At 47.5% G+C, this 21,106-nt stretch overlaps 1 protein-coding gene across 1 annotated transcript; it reads right to left on the bottom strand.

Moving 5' to 3' along the window:
• Positions 1 to 453: 453 nt before the first annotated feature.
• Positions 454 to 20,725, bottom strand: LOC125367983 (zinc finger protein 211-like). Its single transcript, XM_048368759.1, is given in 5 exon segments — positions 454 to 1,886; positions 11,645 to 11,746; positions 16,335 to 17,807; positions 19,665 to 19,786; positions 20,167 to 20,725. Coding segments are annotated over 5 exon segments (2,616 nt in total). The 5' UTR covers positions 20,262 to 20,725; the 3' UTR covers positions 454 to 1,062.
• Positions 20,726 to 21,106: the final 381 nt, after the last annotated feature.

The following is a 21,106-nucleotide window of genomic DNA, read 5'->3' as shown; positions in this document are numbered from 1 at the left end:
TGCCTCTCATGCTCCTCAGTAACTCAGTGTTTCCTTGTCATAAATGTCATTACAAATCTTAAGTTTGTGGTGTGACCCTTCAGAATTCAGGACATGAAGACACACTGACCTTGGCAAGTTTCCCCACCCAGCACTGGGCATGGTGCAGTAATGCTTGTACACCAGAGAATCTCATGTTTGTGTCAGAAGCACCCAATCATCACCTTGCCCTCAACTCTCCTCAGGCTGACCCCAAGTCCAAGGAAGACAGCTTCCTTCAGCTCTCCATGGAGGCCTCAGACAGCACAGTAAACTACATCCAGACTAGAAAGAGCTATACCACCATACTTTCCCTTAAGATACACACACAAAAAAAACTGGGTTCCTTCCCCGAAACCAACATCCCATCATGTTAGCAAAACCCATGTTTTGAAAACATGCCAAACAGTGAACAGAACTCCCAAGAAAATGGTGGCTTAAGTAATAAAGACTTTTATTACACAACCAGAGCCTGGGAGGCAGGTGGTAGTATTGTGGCTAGGAAAGTCCATTAAGTCATGTGACATGAACAAGACCCCTGAAATATGGAGTCTACCTTTTTTAGTCCTCCAGGCCAAAGTGGGTCAGGTTGATGCCCTTTGTTGTCAGCAAAGAAATGAGAGGGGAACGAGGGCCGTCTGCTCAGCTTCTCTCCCTGCACAGAAAAGCCCTGGGGCTCACCTGCCTGCACACACTATGCAGGGTGAACAATGCACTACCGGCATCTGCTGGGGGACTGAGCTGCCACGGCGGCAGAACACGGGCCCTGGCAGCACTGAACAATGTGGCTACCACGTACCTGGGCTTCACATGCATGTCTTGGGTGGATGAGGTGATTTTTAAAGACATGACATCAACTCTCTAGTGTTGTACTGAACAAGGAACTAGCACATTGGCACATGACAAAGGTACACTTTCTCCTGTGACCTTTGTGTAATCCACTGGAATAAGACAAGCTGAGTCAATTCTGATGTTTACTGCTCTCACTTAGCGCTGCCTAACGAAGCTGGAGCTTCTTTGTTCATCCTAAACCCTTACTGGCCTTCATCGACTATGAATTTTCTGGTGTTTAATGAGGCTAGAGCTATGGCTAAAGGATTTTCCACATTCGGTGCATTGATAAGGCCTTTCTCCAGTATGGACTCTCTTGTGTTTAATGAGGCTGGAGTTTTGAGTAAAGGACTTCCCACACTCGCTGCACTCGTAAGGCCGTGATCCAGTGTGAACTCGCTGATGTTTCTGGAGACTTGAACTGTAGGTAAAGAATTTCCCACACTGACTGCACTCATAGGGCCTTTCTCCGGTGTGGACTCTCTGATGTTGAAGGAGTGCAGAGCTTTGGCTAAACGACTTCCCACACTCGCCACACTTAAAAGGCCGCTCGCCAGTGTGAACTCTCCTGTGCTCCGTGAGGCTGGAGTTCTGGCTAAATGACTTCCCACACTCACTGCACTCATAGGGCCGTGCTCCGCTGTGAACCTTCTGGTGCTTTATCAAGCTGGAATGGTAGGTGAAAAACTTCCCGCATTTGCTGCACTCGTAGGGCCGCTCTCCCGTGTGCACACTATGGTGCTGCAGGAGCGCGGAACTTTCACTGAAGGACTTCCCGCACTCACTGCACTCGTACGGCCGCTCTCCAGTGTGGACTCGCCGGTGCTTAATGAGGTTGGACTTATTGCTAAACAATTTCCCACACTGCTCGCACTCATGAGGCCGGATTCCGGTGTGAACTCTCCGGTGCTGAATGAGGCTAGAGCTCTGTCTGAAGGACTTCCCGCACTCCCCACACTCATACGGCTTTTCCCCCGTGTGGAGCCGCCAGTGATCACTGAGGCTGTAGCTTTTGCTAAAGGATTTCCCGCAGTCACTGCACGTGTAGCATCGTTCTCGAGGGAGGGCTTTCTGCTGCTGACCAAGTGAGCGTGTATGGCCGACAGCTTCTGCAGCTGCCCCATAGCTGCAATCGGGTTTTCCACTGTGACAGACAGCTGCGCCATTACTGCTGGCATCTGACTGCTCCTCAGTATAAGTGGGCTTTTCTTGGGGAAGTTCGGAGGCAGCCAGGAACTCCGTTCCACCTTCTTCACGGGGGAGGGTGTTCCCTGACATAGGGACCTTGCTGGACTTCACACAAGAGGCAGGGCCCACACTGCTTGTGATGCTTCTCTCTCCAAAGTTCTCCTGGTGTGGATGAGTGTCTGTGCTGGAACAGAACTGCTTCCCCCACGCTTCACTTGCCTGTTCAAGATGTGGTCCCTCCTGGCTATGTTTTGTGTGCAAGATGCCTCTCGAGACTGGGTCCCACGTCACACCAGCATGAAACTCGTGGGAGGACAGACCTTCCCCTGAAGTACTGGCTTGAGACAGTTCTAAAGTGACACTCGGCTGAGAAGATGCCTTTTCCTCCTCTGATCCATGCCTAAAACCTGAAAGTAAGAAGTATTTGTAAGCGCACAGTGCCTTTGACAGATGATGAAATCCCATCATGGAGAGAGCACATGAGCTAACGGGCACAACCATATATGGGACAGAGAGGAGGAAGGGGTGAAAAGCTGGATTCTGTGCAACAACTTTTGCCAGAAACCTTGCTGTTGACAGGTATATGCTGTGTGAGGGATGGTGTGTCCATGTGTGCTGTGTGTGAATGCGGTGTCCACACAGGTCTTGTTGTGGGATGGTGTGTCCAGGCCCAAGAAAATGTGAGGACTGTGTAAGAATACATACATACATTATGACATAATATACTGAGATTTGTTTCGGAGACCACCACTCAGATGGATAGTGAAAAAACTGGGGAGAAGTGCACCCCAGAGACGCGGGCTAAGGTCCAGCTTAGGTGTGAGAATGACAAATAGTAGTGCTTGCAGATGGGGAAGCATTGTGAAGGATACAGGTGTAAGAGGGGGCTGAAGACAAGCTCCAGGCAGTCAGCTGTGAAGAACTCACCTAGGGACGTCACAAGTGCTAAGTTCTCCATCATCACATGACGATACAGGCACTGCTGAGTCTCTTCGAGGAGATCCCATTCCTCCCAGGAGAAGTGGACGGCCACATCTTCAAAGGTCACAGTGCCACGGAGAGACTTACCAAATCACAAAAGCCTCTCTTTAGGACACACAATCAATTCCGCCATATACTTATATCATGCCCATCCTCTTCCCAGGCTCCTCGAGTCAGGGAAGATCCGCAGTGTCACAGTCCTCTCGGGCTTACTGGTCATGTGGTACATATGGAGAAATACATAACTGAGCTAGGGACCAGGCATTGACAGATCTACCCTCCCGCCTTCAGCAATCTTTCTGACTGAAGGTCAGGGCTCTAGGGCTATGTTGCTTTTTGGCTAAGCGTGCATCACTCGTTAGACTACACATCCCTCATTAACTCCAGATACTACAGCCCATTCTCATGGCTACCACCCCCTCACTGCCCCACACCAATGACACCTTTGATTTCCCCACATGTGATCTGTCTTAATCACCACCACGTCACACTACTGTGGTAGCATTTAAATCCTAGGATTATAAGAATTGACAAACACATTCCCTGACACTGAATGCTGTCACTGAAATAGCAATTTGTTATACAATTATATTACACACATGATGGGAGAGAAGAATATACACCACACAGCACCACACTGAGGTAAAAGTACAGAAAATCTCAACAACTGGGATATAAGTGTTATAAGATCAAAAGGCTAAGGTATACCTGCCTCAGTAACTCAATGTGCTGGCAGGAGTTGAAATCTGCTACAAAGGAATAAGGTTGCATTTGAAAAAAAACAAAAAAGAGGTGTCCATTTGGCAATGTTACCAGCAGGAGGGCATTCACTGTCTGCTATCATCCTACTCTCAATAGATGTTTAGTCACTACATATTAGCCTTGGCTCCGAGTCTCACACTGTAACTTAGCGTACGTTCATTGTCCAGAGTACCCTGTTCTATACACTCTCCCACTAGTGGTGGGAGACTACCCTACAAAAGCTCTGTACCTGGCTCCATTCATGCCCAAGAGTTGAGCTGGTCACACAAACGTGTGCTTACCTCAGCTCCCAGGACCCTGTCCAACTTCTATTCTGCACTTGTCCAAACTTCCCTTATCTACGCAATAAACAGAGACTAACTGTTCCTAATGCACACTCAACTTACGGCTAAGTGAGTATCACAGATAATCTTATTTACCCTGTGCTGACTTTCTAGGCTGAATAAAACACTCCAAACCTCAAAATCCTGATGACTCATTCATATAGAGTGAATAAGCACCAAGACTCATTGAGAGTGTCACCATTCTCAAATACACAACTGCTCCTACCTCACATGCCTTCCTCCTTGAAAGCCTATGAAATCTGCCAAACTATGAATTGTAATACGTTCTACTTACATGGCCACTTACCCCCCTATCTGGGTTATACAACCCAATTTCTCAGTCCTCAGCTCCACCCACTTCCCAAGCAGCCCTTAAAGGCTGCCTCCTAAATGAGATCCACTCCCTTAGTCCAATAATACCACACTGTAGATGCCTTCATAGTCAACTGCTTACTGATTCCCATGACTGTTGTGCTCAGCTCCCAACAGCTCCCCACTTAATTCCACTACTCAGTGGTCTCTGAAACTTCTCACTGTTTATCAGGACCATATCCAACCCCATTATGTCCCGTTAAATATTACTCTCAATTCCAACATCTCTATCTTCGTTGACAGAACCTGCATTCCTACAAAAACCCTAGCGTCATCTCTGAATCACTGTCCACTGTCCATTTCACTCCCTCACTGTCCACATTAGAAAATTAGTCATCACTTAAAAACTCACATCCAGAATCACATCCCCTAAGCCACAACCCTGGTGCATTAACCTTCACCTGCACTGTGGCAGCAGCTTCCAGCATGACTTTCCTTCTCCCTCAGCTCCAAATCTGCCTACATTCTCCAGACTCATGCTAGACTATGAAGACCTTACTATGGTCACATTCTTCTTCTCACCCAAATCTCCATCATACAGAACAGATGATCAACTTCTCAAGCAGCCATTGTGATTTCCCTACTCCTTTATCTCACCTCAAAGAAAGAGCCTGGTAGTGTCCTAAATATTCCCAGGTTATTATTATGTAACTGTAACCCCTTTGTAAATCACCTTGTCAATAAAATTTAATTAAAAAAATGGTTACAAACCTCTCAGACTACAGGGTAAACCCTGTGAAAGTAAACTATAGGTTTAATCACACGAAACTGCCAATACTCTACTATTGATATTCAATACTGAAGTAAAATAATAGAAACTGACTTAGGTCCAACATAATAGTAACAACACTTTTACTAATGCCTCTCTTCTGGGATTAACAATGTCAAAATAACCAGATTATAGATTGTAGTGCCCTCTGTGACTTTCCTGTAGTCATCTTCAAAGAGACTCGACAAAGGGTGCACAGACATGCCAACAGCCAAACACACTAGAAGCTAAAATCAAGGTATAGGGGGCTGGGGATATAGCCTAGTGGCAAGAGTGCCTGCCTCAGATACACGAGGCCCTAGGTTCGATTCCCCAGCACCACATATACAGAAAACGGCCAGAAGCGGCGCTGTGGCTCAAGTGGCAGAGTGCTAGCCTTGAGCGGGAAGAAGCCAGGGACAGTGCTCAGGCCCTGAGTCCAAGGCCCAGGACTGGCCAAAAAAAAAAAAAAAAAAAATCAAGGTATAGAAAGACGCAACTGCCTCACATCCAAGTGAAGAAAGTCAAGCTGTATGCACTACACGAAATTCAAATAAGTCCAATGTACCATAAAGCTATTTTTAAGGGCTATTGGGAACACTTATCCAATTAACTTATAGCCTGCAATGAAGATGGAGTTTAAAAATGGATTCACACTTATTTAGCATGAAATCAAGAAAAGCAGGAAATTAAATGTACTGTTTGGTGCTAATTTAAAAAAATAATAAAAAATAAATATTCCCAGGTTAGTTCTACCTAGGTGTTAAGAATGGCCTGGAATCTGCTTTGGGATTCTACAACTGGCTAGACTGGGTGTCAGAACCGGGCACCTCCTATCCTGGGATCAGGTGGAAGGTTTTGGGGGTTTCTCCATGATTTGACAATAAACAACTAGAAAAATTGACTTAAGAGTCCCATGACACAATAATCCAAGGGTCATGGTGGGAACCGGGGCCACTGAGAGGGTGAACGTTCTCCACTTTTTATATAGGTTCCACCAGCCCTTCTACAGCCACAAGGTGGACTTATGGCTAAGTCCTGCCTGCCCTGTATCTGGCCTGGCTGTAAGACCAGTTGGCCTTCTTACATCCCGATTGTGTTCATTGTCGCCTCTTACACAAGGGACACTATAACACACACACACACACACACACGGAACCTCCCGGGGCCTCAATGTCCTTACCGCCCCTTCCGCCCTATTCTTCCTTTGGGAAACTTTTGAAACCTCACAGAGGTGCTGTCCCTTGTCTCAAAACGCTCTCACAATGGCAACACTGCTATTTCCACGGGCTCCAGGCCAGCTCGGCCCGCCGTCCCCAAGCGCTCCTCCCTCTCCCGCACCTCACCTCAGGCGTCACGGGACCTGACCACCAGCGCCCCACCAACCCAGCCTGGGGCTGCAGGCCGCGCACGCGCACGGGCCGCGCACGCACAGGCCGCGCGCGCACACACAGACCTTAGCAGACCCCTCACCTAGGGCTTAGGTGGGCCCGGGGACGCCGCGCTCACCTGGGCCGCGTTCCTCAGCGCGGCCGCCGCCATCGGACTCTGCAACAGGGCTGAGCAGGGAACCGGGCACCGCAGTCCCCAGCCCGGGCCCGGCAGCCGGTCTCGGTGCAGTGGGGAGGACGGCGACTCACTGCCGCCACAGTCTCGCCACCCTACCGGGAAAATGGCCGACACAAAGCCGAGGCCGAACTTCCGCTCTCACCCCCTGCTTCCATGGAAACGCCAAATGCAGAGCTCTCATTGGCTCACACTCCTATGGGCGGGGGCTCAGCTCCAAGCATTCTGGGAAGTGTAGTTCCCCGCAGAAGGTTGCTCACGGTTGCGGAGGAAGTCTGAGCCCCAAGGCTAGGAACGGTGGGCTAGGATTTAAGGGCGCACTGAGTAGCGGTATCTGTGTTTACCTTTTTGTTGCATTTGTATAGTTATGACAATCACATCCACTAACTTTCATCTCTGCTGACACTAAGCCTACTTATTTACCCACTACTGAGGTAGAGCCTCAGCAGTCTACAGGACAGTGTTGGAGAGACACCCAAGAAACCAGGACCCGAGAGAAAGACGCGGGCTCTTAGCTCCGCACGACTGAGAGAGCTTGTTGGAGAAAGTACGTCTAAAAGAAAAAATACAGGTGTCCTTTTCGTTTTATTAGCTGGGTTTGTCACCGTGAGGGTTAGTGAAGTTTCCCCTTCAAGGCAGGAAATCTTCACTTAGGGTCCTAAGACTTCCAACGCAGAATAAGAATATCTGGACAAAAGTCACAGTGGTAAGAAAACTTGGAAGAGCTTTATTGAGTAAGTAAACAAGCAGGCAAGTAGGTAAACAGAGAAGAAGCAGACAGATAAGCAGAAGGGTATACTGTAGCGGAGTGTGGGGAGAGAGAGAGAGAGAGAGAGAGAGAGAGAGAGAGAGAGAGAGAGAGAGAGAGAGAGAGAGAGAGAGAGGAGAGAGAGAGAGAGAGAGGAGACTCCTTGGGTTGTTTGCATATTTATAGGGCAAAGGCAGGGGGTCTGACTTCAAAGTTATGTAAAGATAGGTGTTCTGTCTTTGTTCTAATCACACCTGGTGTTACCTTCTGAGTTTCCAGGTAAGAATGCATCCTGTGACAAAACAGATTCTTATCCTTGAGATAAGGAGGCGCCCTGTTATCTGCATTTGGGGCAGGAAGGTGGCTTAAGTTTGGAGGAAGCATTTTTCTCTGGAAGGGATACATCCTGTCAGACAAATGTTAATTCTTGGGGTGAGGGCTGCATATCTTGGGAAGGAATGCATCCAGTTGTCTCTCTTTGAAGCAAAAATGGCACTTCTCTGTTTCTAAATACTGTATTTCTGAGTTGCCTTCACCAGGCCTCAGCTTCCTCAAGTTATGCTGTTTCATTTCCCCTAACATGACTTTAGTTCTCTTAATTTTAAGGGAAGGCCATGAAGGAATACCTCCTGTATTTGCTGTAATCTTACTATTAGTCCTCATTTTTCCCTAATCTGTCAGGCTCCAGGTTCAACCAATGAGGCAAAAATCACATAGTATTGATGTATAATCATTTTACTAAATGCCATATTTATTCTTACTAGTGAGATATATGTGGCTTATCTGGGAAAAAAAATCAACTTTTCATAGCACATACAACTGAAAGTTAAAATATGAGGTAAAACAAATAAATTTTGCAAACTGCCAATATGCATAATCTGTTTTATGATTTGGGGGAAAGGATTAACTGCTTAGTATTTTCTTTTTGTCAGTAGTGGGGCTTGAACTCTGGGCCAGGGTGCTGTTCCTGAGCTCTTCATTTCATGGTTAGCACTCTACCATTTGAGCCACAGCGTCACTTCCGGTTTTCCAGTGATTAATTGGTGATGAATTGCATGAACTTTCCTGCCTAGGCTGACTTTGAACCCTGATCCTCATATCTTAGTCTCTTAAGTAGCTAGGATTACAGGCGCGAGCTACTGACACCTGACAAGCTTAGTATTTTCTATGTATTAAGAAAAATTTCTTAAGTTTATTTCTTGCTGGTCCTGGGGTTTGAACTTTAGGCCTGGGCTCTGTCCCTGAGCTTCAAGACTAGCGCTCTACCACTTGAATCACAGCACCACTCCTGGCTTTTTCTGAGTAGTTTATTGGAGATAAGAGTCTCATAGACTTTCCTGCCTGGGCTGGCTTTGAACCACAATCCTCAGATCTTAGCCTCATGAGTAGCTAGGATTACAGGTATGAGCCATTGGTGCCCAACTATTTTATTTTTTAATCTTGTCTTATTTTATTTTGATAGTGTCAGCATGGATTTGTTTTAGCAAAGCCACAACAATAGGAAGTGATCAACAGCCGCTGGCTTGCACTCAAAATAGGAAAAATAGACACAGTCCCAACAGAGTAAATGGTGAAATAAGACAAGAGGTCCTCAGGACCTTGGGAATATATATGTACAAGAAAATGGCTTTGATGAAGTTTAAGGGTTATTTTTTTTTCTCTTTGTCTCCAAGATGCAAGCCAGGTGCTGGTGGCTCACGCCTACCATCCTAGCTACTCGGGAGGCTAAAATATGAGGATTGCAATTCAGAGCCAGGCCAGGCAAAAAAGTCCATGAGACTTATCTTCAATTAAACTACCCAGAAAAAGCTGAAGTGGAACTGTGGGTCAAGTGATAGAGCTGGTAGAGCGCTAGTGTTAAACAAAAGAAGCTCAAGGACAGCACCCAGGACAAGACAAAAAAAAAAAAAAATCAGGATGAAGCTGGGGGCTGGTGGTTCATGCCTATAATCCTAGCTACTAAGAAGCCTGAGATCTGAATATCTCAGCTTGTAGCCACTATCAGCAAGAAAGTCCATGAGACTCATCTTCAATTAACCAGTAAAAAGCCAGAAGTAGAGCTGTGGCTCAGGTGATATGTGTAACTAGCCTAGGGCGAAAAGTGCAAGTATGATGCCCAGGCCCTGAGTTCAAGCCTCTCTCTCTCTCTCTCTCTCTCTCTCTCACACACACACACACACACACACATACACACACACACACACACACAAAGTAGGATTGAGTTCTTGTTCAGGACATTACGGATAGTGTCCTGCGGGAATGAGAGATCTCCCTCAACTCTCATCTTCATCTGTCTGCTGTAATACATTATCACGCACATTTCTCCACCATGTGCAGACTGATGAGGCTCACAGAAGAATGGAAAAGATGAACACAGCCATGCAGTCTGTGATTGCAGTATCAACATGAAGCTTTATAATGATGTCTGTTTTTGTTTTTTTTGTTTTTGTTTTTTGGCCAGTCCTGGGGCTTGGACTCAGGGCCTGAGCACTGTCCCTGGCTTCTTTTTGCTCAAGGCTTGCACTCTGCCACTTGAGTCACAGCGCCACTTCTGGCCATTTTCTGTATATGTGGTACTGGGGAATCGAACCCAGGGCTTCATGTATAGGAGGCAAGCATTCTTGCCACTAGGCCATATCCTCAGCTCAATGATGTCTGTTTTTAAGACAATTTTATGCTTGAGAATGTTACCAAACTCACCTGAGGATCATTTCCTCATCATCTTGCCCTGAGTAAATCCAATTCCCGACCGACTTGGGTCATTTTTTTCGCCAGTCCTGGAGCTTGAACTCAGGGCCTTAGTACTGTCCCTGGCTTCTTTTTGTTCAAGGTTAGCACTCTACTTCTTGAGCCACAGTGCCACTTCTGGCTTTTTCTGTGTATGTGGTACTGAGGAATCTAACCCAGGGCTTCATGCTTGCTAGGCAAGCACTCTCCGGCTAAGCCACATTCCCAGCCCGAGTCATTTCTGTATAGCACTGTTTAGGTGCTTGGGGGAACTGAGACCCAGCTGAGCTGTGCAATCCAGCTCTCACAGCTCTTCCAACAAGCTGACCACACTCGTGCCCACTTACCTCAGCTCCACACAGAACTCTCTCCAAACAACTTTCTCAAGTTAACTTGGAAATAAGCATCTCCCTTACTTCCCACCCACCATTTTTGGAACGAATGATTAGAAAGCTACACTCTTTTGGTATCTCTTTGCCAATAAAATTGTCTTCCCACGTGGAACACATTCTTGAATTGTAAGAGGTAGGCATTAGAGTTACATATTCATTTATCCAACAGATATTTTTGGACATGAAAGAGAAGCCACTTTCTACACATTTAAAGGATTTTAGTGAACAAAAGATGAGAAATCTCATGTCCTTTCTACATTTAGTGGAGGGAGACAAATGACAGAACTATCTACAAACACACATACAATCCTTTAAGCAGCCACTTAATGATAATAAAAAATACATATGTATATAAACACACATATACACACACATACACGTTCAGGTATGTACACATTACATGGCAATAACTAAGGACGCATGCCGTGGAAGGAACACTTCTCTGTGTGTGTGTGCTGGTACTAGTGCTTACACTCAGGGCCTGGGCGCTCTTCCTTTGCCTTTTTCTTTTTTTTGCTCAAGGCTTTCATTTCACCACGGGAGCTGCAGCTCTACTTCAGCTTTTGGGTGGTGAACTGAAGATAAGAGTGTCATGCATGAACTTTGCTGCCCAGACTGGCTTTGAGGCTCGAGCTTCAGACCTCAGCCTCCTGAGTATCTGAGATTATTGTCCTGAGCCCCTCATGCTCAGAGAAGGAAAATTTTTGAGTTTGCTTTTGTTTTTTGGTGGAGAAACATTTGTGTGTCGGGCATATCTGGTGGATCCTCAGGTGGTGATGGTACGTGGATGACTGGCAGTAACTCTTCTGGCAAAGGGAGCAGGTGTAGAGCTTCTCTCCAGTGTGAATCCGCTCATGAGCCACAGGTTGGTTTTGTGGCTGAAGGACTTTTCACACGTGCTGCACACAAAAAGCCTTCTTTGTTGTGTGAATTATTTGATGCGCTCATAGGTCTGATGCCTGGTAGAAGCCTTTGTGACACTCGCCGAAAAGAAATGGCCTCTCGTTCCTGTGTCTTTTCTGATGGGCCAGAAAGCAAGAAAGATACGCAAAGGTTTTGGGACATTCCTTACATTCGTATGGTTTTTGAGCTCGGGAGGATCTTCCTTGATGTCTGTCACTGCTTTGGTGAGTGGGGCTGAGCTGAGGAGAGGACCGGCCTGACCTGGAGAAAAAGCCTGGGTGCCCCTCCAAAGGGTAATCGTGATTGTCCCGTCTCTTCAGGGACTTTTCTTGGGGTCAGAAGGTTCTTCTGGTCTCCTCATGAGAAACACTCTTCTTCTACCTGGAACCATTTTCTTTCACGATAAATATAGAGGGAAGGTGTTTGATTTTCCTGACCTACTGGTTAGGCAACACTGTCCTCTGCTTGGGTGGTTTTCCAGTCATTTCCGTAGCCACCTTCATTTCCTGTGGAAATAAGTTAACACCATAAAAGTATGTCCTAGGAAAGGTCCTCCTGAGCTCCGAGCTGCCGGACTCACCTGCTCCCAACGCTGGGTCTGAGGCAGTCTCCCAGAGCGGCCCTGAATTCCTTCCTTGTGGGGTTTCTGCTAACATTGTTTGAGATGAAAGATGACTTCTCTTATGGGCATATTCTCAGAAAAAAGGATTTCTTGTCCCTGCATGTGGACATGGACCTGTTAAAAAAGGAAAAAGGATTCCTTTATCTGACAGATAAGAGTTTACCTGGCAGATAAACTCTTCCTCAGTGAGCTTCCCCATGATCTCATCTATGCATAGGGCCCTGCATCTTTCCCAGCTCTTCTCTCTGATGGTGTTATTCTCACAAGACTTCATATTCTGTCAAATCAGTACAGACACCAAATTTGCAAATGTTAGATCATTGCTGAGGCAAAATGTAAGCATGGCTTCTTGTGAGTTTCTGGCTCTAATACTGTCAATTAGCCACGTTTTTGATTACTTAGCATAGAACTCATGGCCAACAGCCTAAAATGCATACCTGAATGAAACACAGGCAACACATAAACTTAGGAACACAAAGTTCATGCTGTAAAAACTCAGAAAAAAGAGGGTATTTGTTAGGAGTGATCCATAAACCCTTAAACATCTAATCAATTTCTGAGTGGATGTCATTTCACATTGCATTACAATAACCGCCATGATGTCATGAATTAATGAATCAAATATCACTCCCTTAAATTCTGGTCTAGAAGGGCTGGGAATACAGCTCCATGGTAGAGTAGTCACCTAGTAAGGACAAGGCTCTGGGTTCAATCCTCAGAATCCTCAAATGGAACACAGGAATAGCAATACCAACTTCTTAGGTGAGCATTGAGTGTGTTCCCCGCCTTTCCCTAGTCCATTTTATCACGATGCTCCTGGTCCCTGGTCTTGCCAGTTAGTTCCCAGTGCTCTCCTCACCCACCAGCCCCCAGGAAAATGTATGGAGGCCTTCCTTGAGCTTTTCTGGGCCAGTTCCAAGCCTCTCCAGTTCTATCTCAGGTTTCAGGCTTGGTGTTGAGGTTGACTGGTCTGGGTTCTCTGTATCTTTCTATGTGAGACGTGTGCCACCTTCCTCTGGGCCTCATAGAAACTCTCTCTTCCCAGAACCTCCTCCATCCCCCCAGTGCACACCGTCCACCACAGAGAGAAGCTGCCAAGGATCATGCAACTAGGACCGTGGAGTTCAAAGCCACGTTCTCAGAGGTTTCTTTTCTCAAAACGGGTGTTAAAAGACGTGCAAGCCAGTTGTGTCACCCACCCATCAGGTCCCCATCTGTGTCAAGGGGCCTTAAATCTCTAAAGACACCCAGCTGCCAGGGTCACTGCAGGAACAGTTAATACACAAAAAGCACTAGGTGACTACTGACACAGGCTGGCTGCCGAACATGCCTATCTCCCTGCCCTCCCCACCCCCAGCTCAAAGCATCATCACCCAAGGTCTTAAATAGAACACAACAAACAGAAATAATTTGTCATTTTAAACCATGCAGCATTCTGAGAAGCAGGGTAAAAATCCCTGCTTGCCTCTCTTTTCTGTCTGGGTACAAGTCCATTCCAAAGTCCAGTTTTCTTGTTCTGTGGTATTGGAGTTTGAACTAAAGACTGCTGCAGAATCACATCTTAAGCTACTCAGGAAGCTTAGTGCCTAGTATACATGAAGCCCTGGATTTGATTCCTCAGCACTGCATAAAACAGAAAAGGCTCGAAGTGGCTCTGTGGCTCAAGTGGTAGAGTGCTTGAGCATAAAGAGCCTCAGGGACAGAGCCCAGGTCCTGAGTTCAAGGTCTAGGACCAGCAAAAAGAAAAAAAAAGACTAAGTGGTTAAAAGGCAGATTACACAGGTGTGGCAAGGGTATAGAGGCAGCATTCTTGCACACTACGGGTGAGTCACAAAAGGAAATAATCATATTGGTTCAGTTTGATAGTTTCTTCTTCAGGAGAACATTTACCCGTGTCTTAGGTATTGCTCTTTGAGTCATGAACACAAATGAAGTTAAACTGCACATATTTGCAGCAGCTGTACTTGCACTTACCCCAAACCAGAAACAACCCAAATGCCCACGGGCAGGGCAGGTGAGGGGCGAGGCAACTGGCCCGTCCACAGCCAGCAAACTGCTCAGCAATAAAGTGGACAATTCAGGTAAGAAGCTTTAAAGACTCTCAAAATAAACAGGTTCTTGTAATAAATTGGGCACCGTTACCTTGTTTTTTTTTTGGTCTTTTATAGTTTTGTGATTTTTTTTCCAGAACCGGGGACCGAACTCAGAGCCTCGCGCTCGCCAGGTGGGCGCTCTTCCGCTGAGCCAGATCCCCAGCTCTCGTAATAAATTGGGAAAAAAAAAACTTGGTGAAACACGTTATCTAAAATCCCCAGAAACTCTTATACATGAAGCCATGGGTTCAATTCCCCAGTACCACATATACAGAAAATGGCCAGAAGTGGCGCCGTGGCTCAAGTGGCAGAGTGCTAGCCTTGAGCAAAAAGAAGCCAGCGACAGTGCTCAGGTCCTGAGTCCAAGCCCCAAGACTGGTTAAAAATAAATAAATAAATAAAATAATAAAGTATAAATTATAAATAAATAAAATCCCCAGAAAATACAATCTATTACATCAATGAATGTGCCCAAAGGCCAGGAATGTGAGGAAGAGATTATTAGAAAAGGACATGAAAGAAACTACCAATGTGCTTATTGTCATAATTAAGATGTCCTACTAATGAGCTTATTAATACCAGGAAAGCTAGTAATATTAACTCCCTGTCTTTGTTGACTCAATGGCAGCACATGAATTTCCTTCCCACCCAGGATGAAGGCTAGGTCGCAAGGCTACCTCACTGAAGAAGGGATCTCTCTTCTCTATGCTTATCTTCTTGGCCTTTCAGGCAAAAGCCTTCAGTGGATCCTCCAGAGAGATTTCTGGAATGGAATACATAAGCTTTTAGCTTACTTTTTCTGACACCGATGTCTACAGAACATCCACATCGCTGGAAATGCTGAAGGCTTTTGCCTACGTGGGTCTTGTGCGGTCACAGTTCACAAGGTGCAGGCATCATCCAGTTCCTGAAGTCTCCTCTCCGCCCCAGGAGCAGTGTTTCTGTACCAACCTTGGCTCCCTCTGGCTGCTGTAATTAATGGTACATGACATATCTGTACCGAGTCATAGGTGTGGGGACTCACTACCTTTGCAGGACCCCAAGCAAACAAACAGTACCAGTTCATGGTTCCCCAAAGCTTTGGTTGTCATAATCCTACTTGCCCAAGGTGCCCAAAGCCCACAAAAAATTCTGGCACCGAGTTCCCCACTTAGGACCATAAGCATCTGCAGTCCTTCCTGGAAGGACTGGGGCCATGGTTTGAATTATGCCAAAACTAAGAGTTACACACTTCCATTGTAGTGCTGTCTCCAAGACATGAGAATTATGTGGGTCTCCTGCCCTCAACACTGAAAGCTGCTTGCTACACTATGCAAAGCTGGCAGGGCCCAATTCTGTTCTCAAGCTCAGCTCACAGCAAACAGAATCCCAAGATCACAGGTAGCTTAAATAGAAACTTTATTATTACAAAAACAAACAAGGGGCTGGGAATATGACATAGTGGCAAGAGTGCTTACCTCATATACATGAAGCCCTGGGTTCCATTCCACAGCACCATATATATATATAGATAGATAGATAGATATAGATATAGATATAGATATAGATATATAAAGGCCAGAAGTGGCGCTGTGGCTCAAGTGGTAGAGTGCTAGCCTTGAGCAAAAAGAAGCCAGGGACAGTGCTCAGGCCCTGAGTTCAAGCCCCAGGCCTGGCAAACAACTGAAACAACTTGAGGCAGGTGACTTCAAATCAGTGACCTGGAGAATAGAAAAATCAGTATCCCTGAGACTACCATATCCACAAAGAAGACAGTCCTGGCCAAGCTGCCCCAGATACTTCTATTGGGGTGGCAGGTATCAAATGGGGTCAAGTTCATGTTCTATTTCATGAAAGGGACATCATGAGGGCTCAACAGACAGCAGAAGGGAGGTTATTTTCCCCGACGTGACAGCGACATCACACTGTCTCCCCTTGGTGGTAGCAGCAGCAAAATGGCTCTGCCTGGAAGCTGTGGGAAAGGGTATGAACGTCAAGGCCCTCCCCATACCTGAACTCAGGGACTGGCGCTTCAGTCCAGGTGGGCAGCTCTACCATGTGGTCTCCTCTGGTGTCATGACATTAGAAAAGCTAAAGCTTTGCTCCAGTGTGGACTCTCTGGTGTTGAATGAGGCCAGACCTGCAGCCAAAGCCCTTCCCACAGCTACTGCACTGGTAAGGCTCCTTCCCGGGGCGGCGCCGCTGGTGCTGATTAAGGTCAGAGCTCCGGCTAAAGCCCTTCCCACAGTCACTGCACTGGTAAGGCCTTTCTCCAGTGTGAATAGTCAGGTGTTTGATAAGGTTAGATTTGGAGCTAAACGACTTTCCACACTCAGTGCACTCGATGGGCTTTTCTCCAGTGTGGACTCTCTGGTGGACCTTAAGGTTGGAGCTATGGCTGAAGGACTTCCCACATTCCCCACACACATAGGGCTTTTCCCCTGTGTGGACTTTCCGATGTGAGCTGAGGCTGGAGCTTTGCTTAAACGATTTCCCACATTTACTGCACTCATAAGGCCTTTCTTTGGTGTGGAGTTTCCGGTGGTGGATGAGGCTGGAGCTGCGGCTAAAGGCTTTCCCACACTCACTGCACCGATGAGGCCTTTCTCCAGTGTGGACTCGCTGGTGGTAGATGAGGCTAAAGTTTTGGCGAAAGGACTTCCCACATTCTCCACACTCATAAGGCCTTTCTCCAGTGTGGACTCGCTGGTGCTGAATGAGTTTAGACCTGTGGCTAAAGAATTTCCCACATTCTCTGCACTCATAAGGCCTTTCTCCAGTGTGGAGTTTCCGGTGGATGTTGAGGCTGCAGAGCTGCCTGAAGCGCTTCCCACACTCACTGCACGCGTAAGGCCGCTCACCAGTGTGCACACGCTGGTGTATCATGAAGCTGGAGTAGTAGACAAAACACTTTCCACATTCGCTGCACTCGTAAGGCCTGTCCTCACTGTGTACTTTCTGGTGCTGGATGAGATTACACCGTCGTGTATAGGCTTTCCCACACTGGTTGCACTGAAAACGCCCTTTCCGGGTGAGCATACTCTGGTCCTGAACAAGCGTGTCGATGTGGCTGAAAGCTTTCTTACATTCTCCCCAGCTTTTCCCACTGAGCAAGGCCACCCCACACTTGTCACCGTTACTTGGGTTCCTCCCTGTGGGATGGCCTTGTTGATGAGGAAACCACACGCTCGGCAAGAAGCCCTTCTCAACTTCCTTGCAGGTGAAAGGCTTTGCTGATATGTGGATCATGCAGCACTTCGTGGGTGAACCTTTGTCCACACAGCTTCCCAATGGCAGCTCTCCAATGTGCTTCCGGTGATGCTGTAGACTTGCTGTGAAGTATGGCTGTGCCCCATATGTGTACAGCTTTTGCCTGCCGTGTGTTCCATGGTGCTGAGCTGAGCGAAAAGTATCTCTCAAGATGGGGCTGTGTATTTCACAGGGGCCTGCATTCTGGAGAGTTGAACCTTCTTTGAGAGTCCTGACCTGTGACAGTCCTACAGAAATGGTTGGTTCAGAAGGCACCACGTCATGCTTCACTTCTAATGAGTGACCTGAAAACAGAAATAATGGTTACCTACATGTTGCTTTCATTAGCAGGAGGAAACAACCTTGTGTGGACACCTGGTATAGCAAAGAAGCAGTCCATAGGGCTATTTGTCACAAAAAGGAGTTGGGAATCAGGTTTTGGTCAGTTGTGGGGCTTAAATTCAGAGCCTGGGTGATGTCCCTGAGCTTTTGTTTTGTTTTGTTTTTGCCAGTCCTGGGGCTTGAGACTCAGGGCCTGAGCATGGTCCCTGGCTCCTTTTTGCTCATGGCTAGCACGCTACCTCTTGAGCCACTTGCAGCTTTTTCTGTGTATGTGGTGCTGAGGACTCAAACCCAGGGCTTCATGCATGCTAGGCAAGCACTCTATGGCTAAGCCACATTCCTAGCCCTTGTCCCTGAGCTCTTTTGCTCAACGCTGGCACTGTACCACTTTGAGCCACAGCTCCACTTCCAATTTCCTGGTGGAAACACAGCTGCCCTGTAGTACCAAGTCCCCAAAGTCACAGAGCAGAGTAAATCTTCCCTAGGAAAGGACAAAGGTATAAAGTGTGGCTGCTAGAGCCATATGATTTTCAACAAAGACATTCAAAAAATATACAGTGGAACTGGTACCAGGAGCTCATGACTATAATCCTAGCTACACAGGAGGTTGAGATCTGAGGATTGCAGTTGAAAGTCAGCTGAGGCAGGAAAATCTGTGAGACTTATTTCCAATGAATCACAAAACAAAAAACAAAACAAAAAAAAAAACAGAAAACGAAGTGGAGCTGTGGCTCAAGTGGTAAAGGGCTAGCCTTGAACAAAAGATGCTCAAGGACAGCACCCAGGTCCTGGGTTCAAGACTGGCACACACACACAAAAAAGATCCCAAAATTAATTTTAGGCAACTGAATTGAATAGATAATTCTCAAAAGAAGTACAAATGGAGCCAGGTACTTAGTGGCTCATACCTCTAATCTGAGCTACTCAGGAGATTGACTCAGGAGGATGAGATCTGAGGATCACAGTTCAAAGCCAGCCTAGGCAGGAAAGTTTATGAGACTCCAATTAGCCACCAGGAAACTGGAAGTGAAGCTGTGGCTCAAAGTGGTACAGTGCCAGCGTTGAGCAAAAGAGCTCAGGGACAAGGGCTAGGAATGTGGCTTAGCCATAGAGTGCTTGCCTAGCATGCATGAAGCCCTGGGTTTGAGTCCTCAGCACCACATACACAGAAAAAGCTGCAAGTGGCTCAAGAGGTAGCGTGCTAGCCATGAGCAAAAAGGAGCCAGGGACCATGCTCAGGCCCTGAGTCTCAAGCCCCAGGACTGGCAAAAACAAAACAAAACAAAAGCTCAGGGACATCACCCAGGCTCTGAATTTAAGCCCCACAACTGACCAAAAAACAACAAAAAACTAACGGCTAATAGATACATGAAGAAATATGCAACATCTTTTGTCATGAAGGGAATGTAAATCCAAACCACACCAATATTCCATCTCACCCCAGTCAGAATGGCAGCCATCAAGAAAAAAACAAACAACAAACAAACACCCCACCACCAATAAATGCTGGCAAGAATGTGGGGAAAGAGGAACCTCTATAAACTCTGGGTGGGAATGTAAATCATGGAAGTTCCTCAAGAAACAAAAGAGGACTAGCATAGGATCCTGCTATACATTCCTGGACATAGAAAGAATGTGAACCAGCACACAGTGGAGACACCTGCATACCATTCATGATAGCCAACCGTGGAATCAGCCAAGCTGTCATGTTCTCCCCTTGGCCAGGATCTCTCCGAACCCATTTTGGCCACCAGGCAGGAGTCATGAACATCCCATTCAGTGCAGAGGACCTTTCTCCTAGGTGAGAACCAGGGACTTACCCAGGGACGATGTAAGGTCAAAGTTCTCCAACATCACACTGAAGTACAGGCATCTCTGAGCCTCATCAAGAAGATTCCATTCCTCCCAAGAGAAGTACACAGCCACATCTTCAAAGGACACACTGTCCTGGCAAGGCAGGGACTGATGAGAGCATGGACAGCTTACTTTGGGAGACCCACAATCCACATCCCACACACCTACCCCCTAAACCACCCTCCTTTGGGGCTCCCAAACACTGAGGAGACATCAGCCCCTAGTCCCATGAGTGCCAGTTTCTGTTAGCCACTGTGTTTGTTCACGCTGTTTTCCATTCTGCAACCAGACAACCCGCTAACAGCGGATAAACAACCTCCCTCTTCTGATCTAAAATTCTAAATTGTACAGCGTTCTCTACCCCGGGGTCTAGGAGGAGCATGTGAGGGGTCTGAACACTATAAATCCTGGGAGAATGTGCGTGGGGGTCCAGAGCAGTGACAGACTGGGCTGCTGCCCTCCACTTACCAGTATTGGCTCCAAAAGCACGTCTGCAGCCATAGGGACCTGCGGGGAAGGGCAGACCACAGAGGGGCATGACTTTGGGAGGGCTCTGCTCCCATGAGCCTTCCTTGCTCAGCTCTGTCCCACAACCTGATGCCTGTCCAACCTACATGCGACCTCCTACACGTCGTGTGGCCTTGGAAGGTGTATCAATTTCTCCTTGCCCTTTCCCCCGTGCTTTTTCACCACTGAACAAACTCCAGGGGAGCTGTCCAAGTCCTGTCTCGGATGGCGTCTCCCTTCTGCTCAGCACTCTTCGTGGTCCAGGGGTACAAGTCCTCGGCTCAGCCACTGCGGGTCTGCGTCTACTTCACTGTGGTCCCCGCTGGAGACAGCGTGGACCCCGAGCCCAGAGGCTCAGCCGTTTCTCCGAGCTTCTGCCCCGGCGGTCTCGCACCCCAGGACTCAGACCTCGGAAATGGAGCACCGCCGACAGGCGTCGTACAGCCGGGACCCCGTGACACCGGAACCCCGGGCTGCAAAGCGGCTTGCGCCAGGCAGAGGGGCTCCGGTGAGGTTGGGATCGGCGCCTACCTGAGTCAAGTCTCCTGGTGCCGCCGTTGCCGCAGGCGGAGCGGGGCAGAAGCGGGGCGACCACGGCGGGGCCTGAGCTCCGGCCAGACTCACCAGAGCCGCCTCCGAGGCCCCGCCCCGAGAGATGTCAGAGTGCGGAATCCGGGGTCCGGCGGAGGTGACGACCCAGAAGGAACCGGAAGTCCCTCCCCTGGAACCTGGATGCTTCCGTGCTGGATTTTCCACTGGATGAACTCACAGCCGCTCCACGCAAAGGTTTCTGGGTAATGTAGTTGTACTCTTCAAGAGCAGCACAGATAAAGAGCAATGTATGGAGAAAAAGGCTTGGTGCCTGGGGGTTATTAGGAGTTGCCTAGGTGGCCTCGTGGAC

Source organism: Perognathus longimembris, chromosome 20, assembly GCF_023159225.1.
Source record: "Perognathus longimembris pacificus isolate PPM17 chromosome 20, ASM2315922v1, whole genome shotgun sequence".
In the NCBI taxonomy this organism is placed as follows: domain Eukaryota; kingdom Metazoa; phylum Chordata; class Mammalia; order Rodentia; family Heteromyidae; genus Perognathus; species Perognathus longimembris.
The sequence above is the reverse complement of the archived record's forward strand: the minus strand, read 5'-3'. Positions and strand labels throughout refer to the sequence as shown.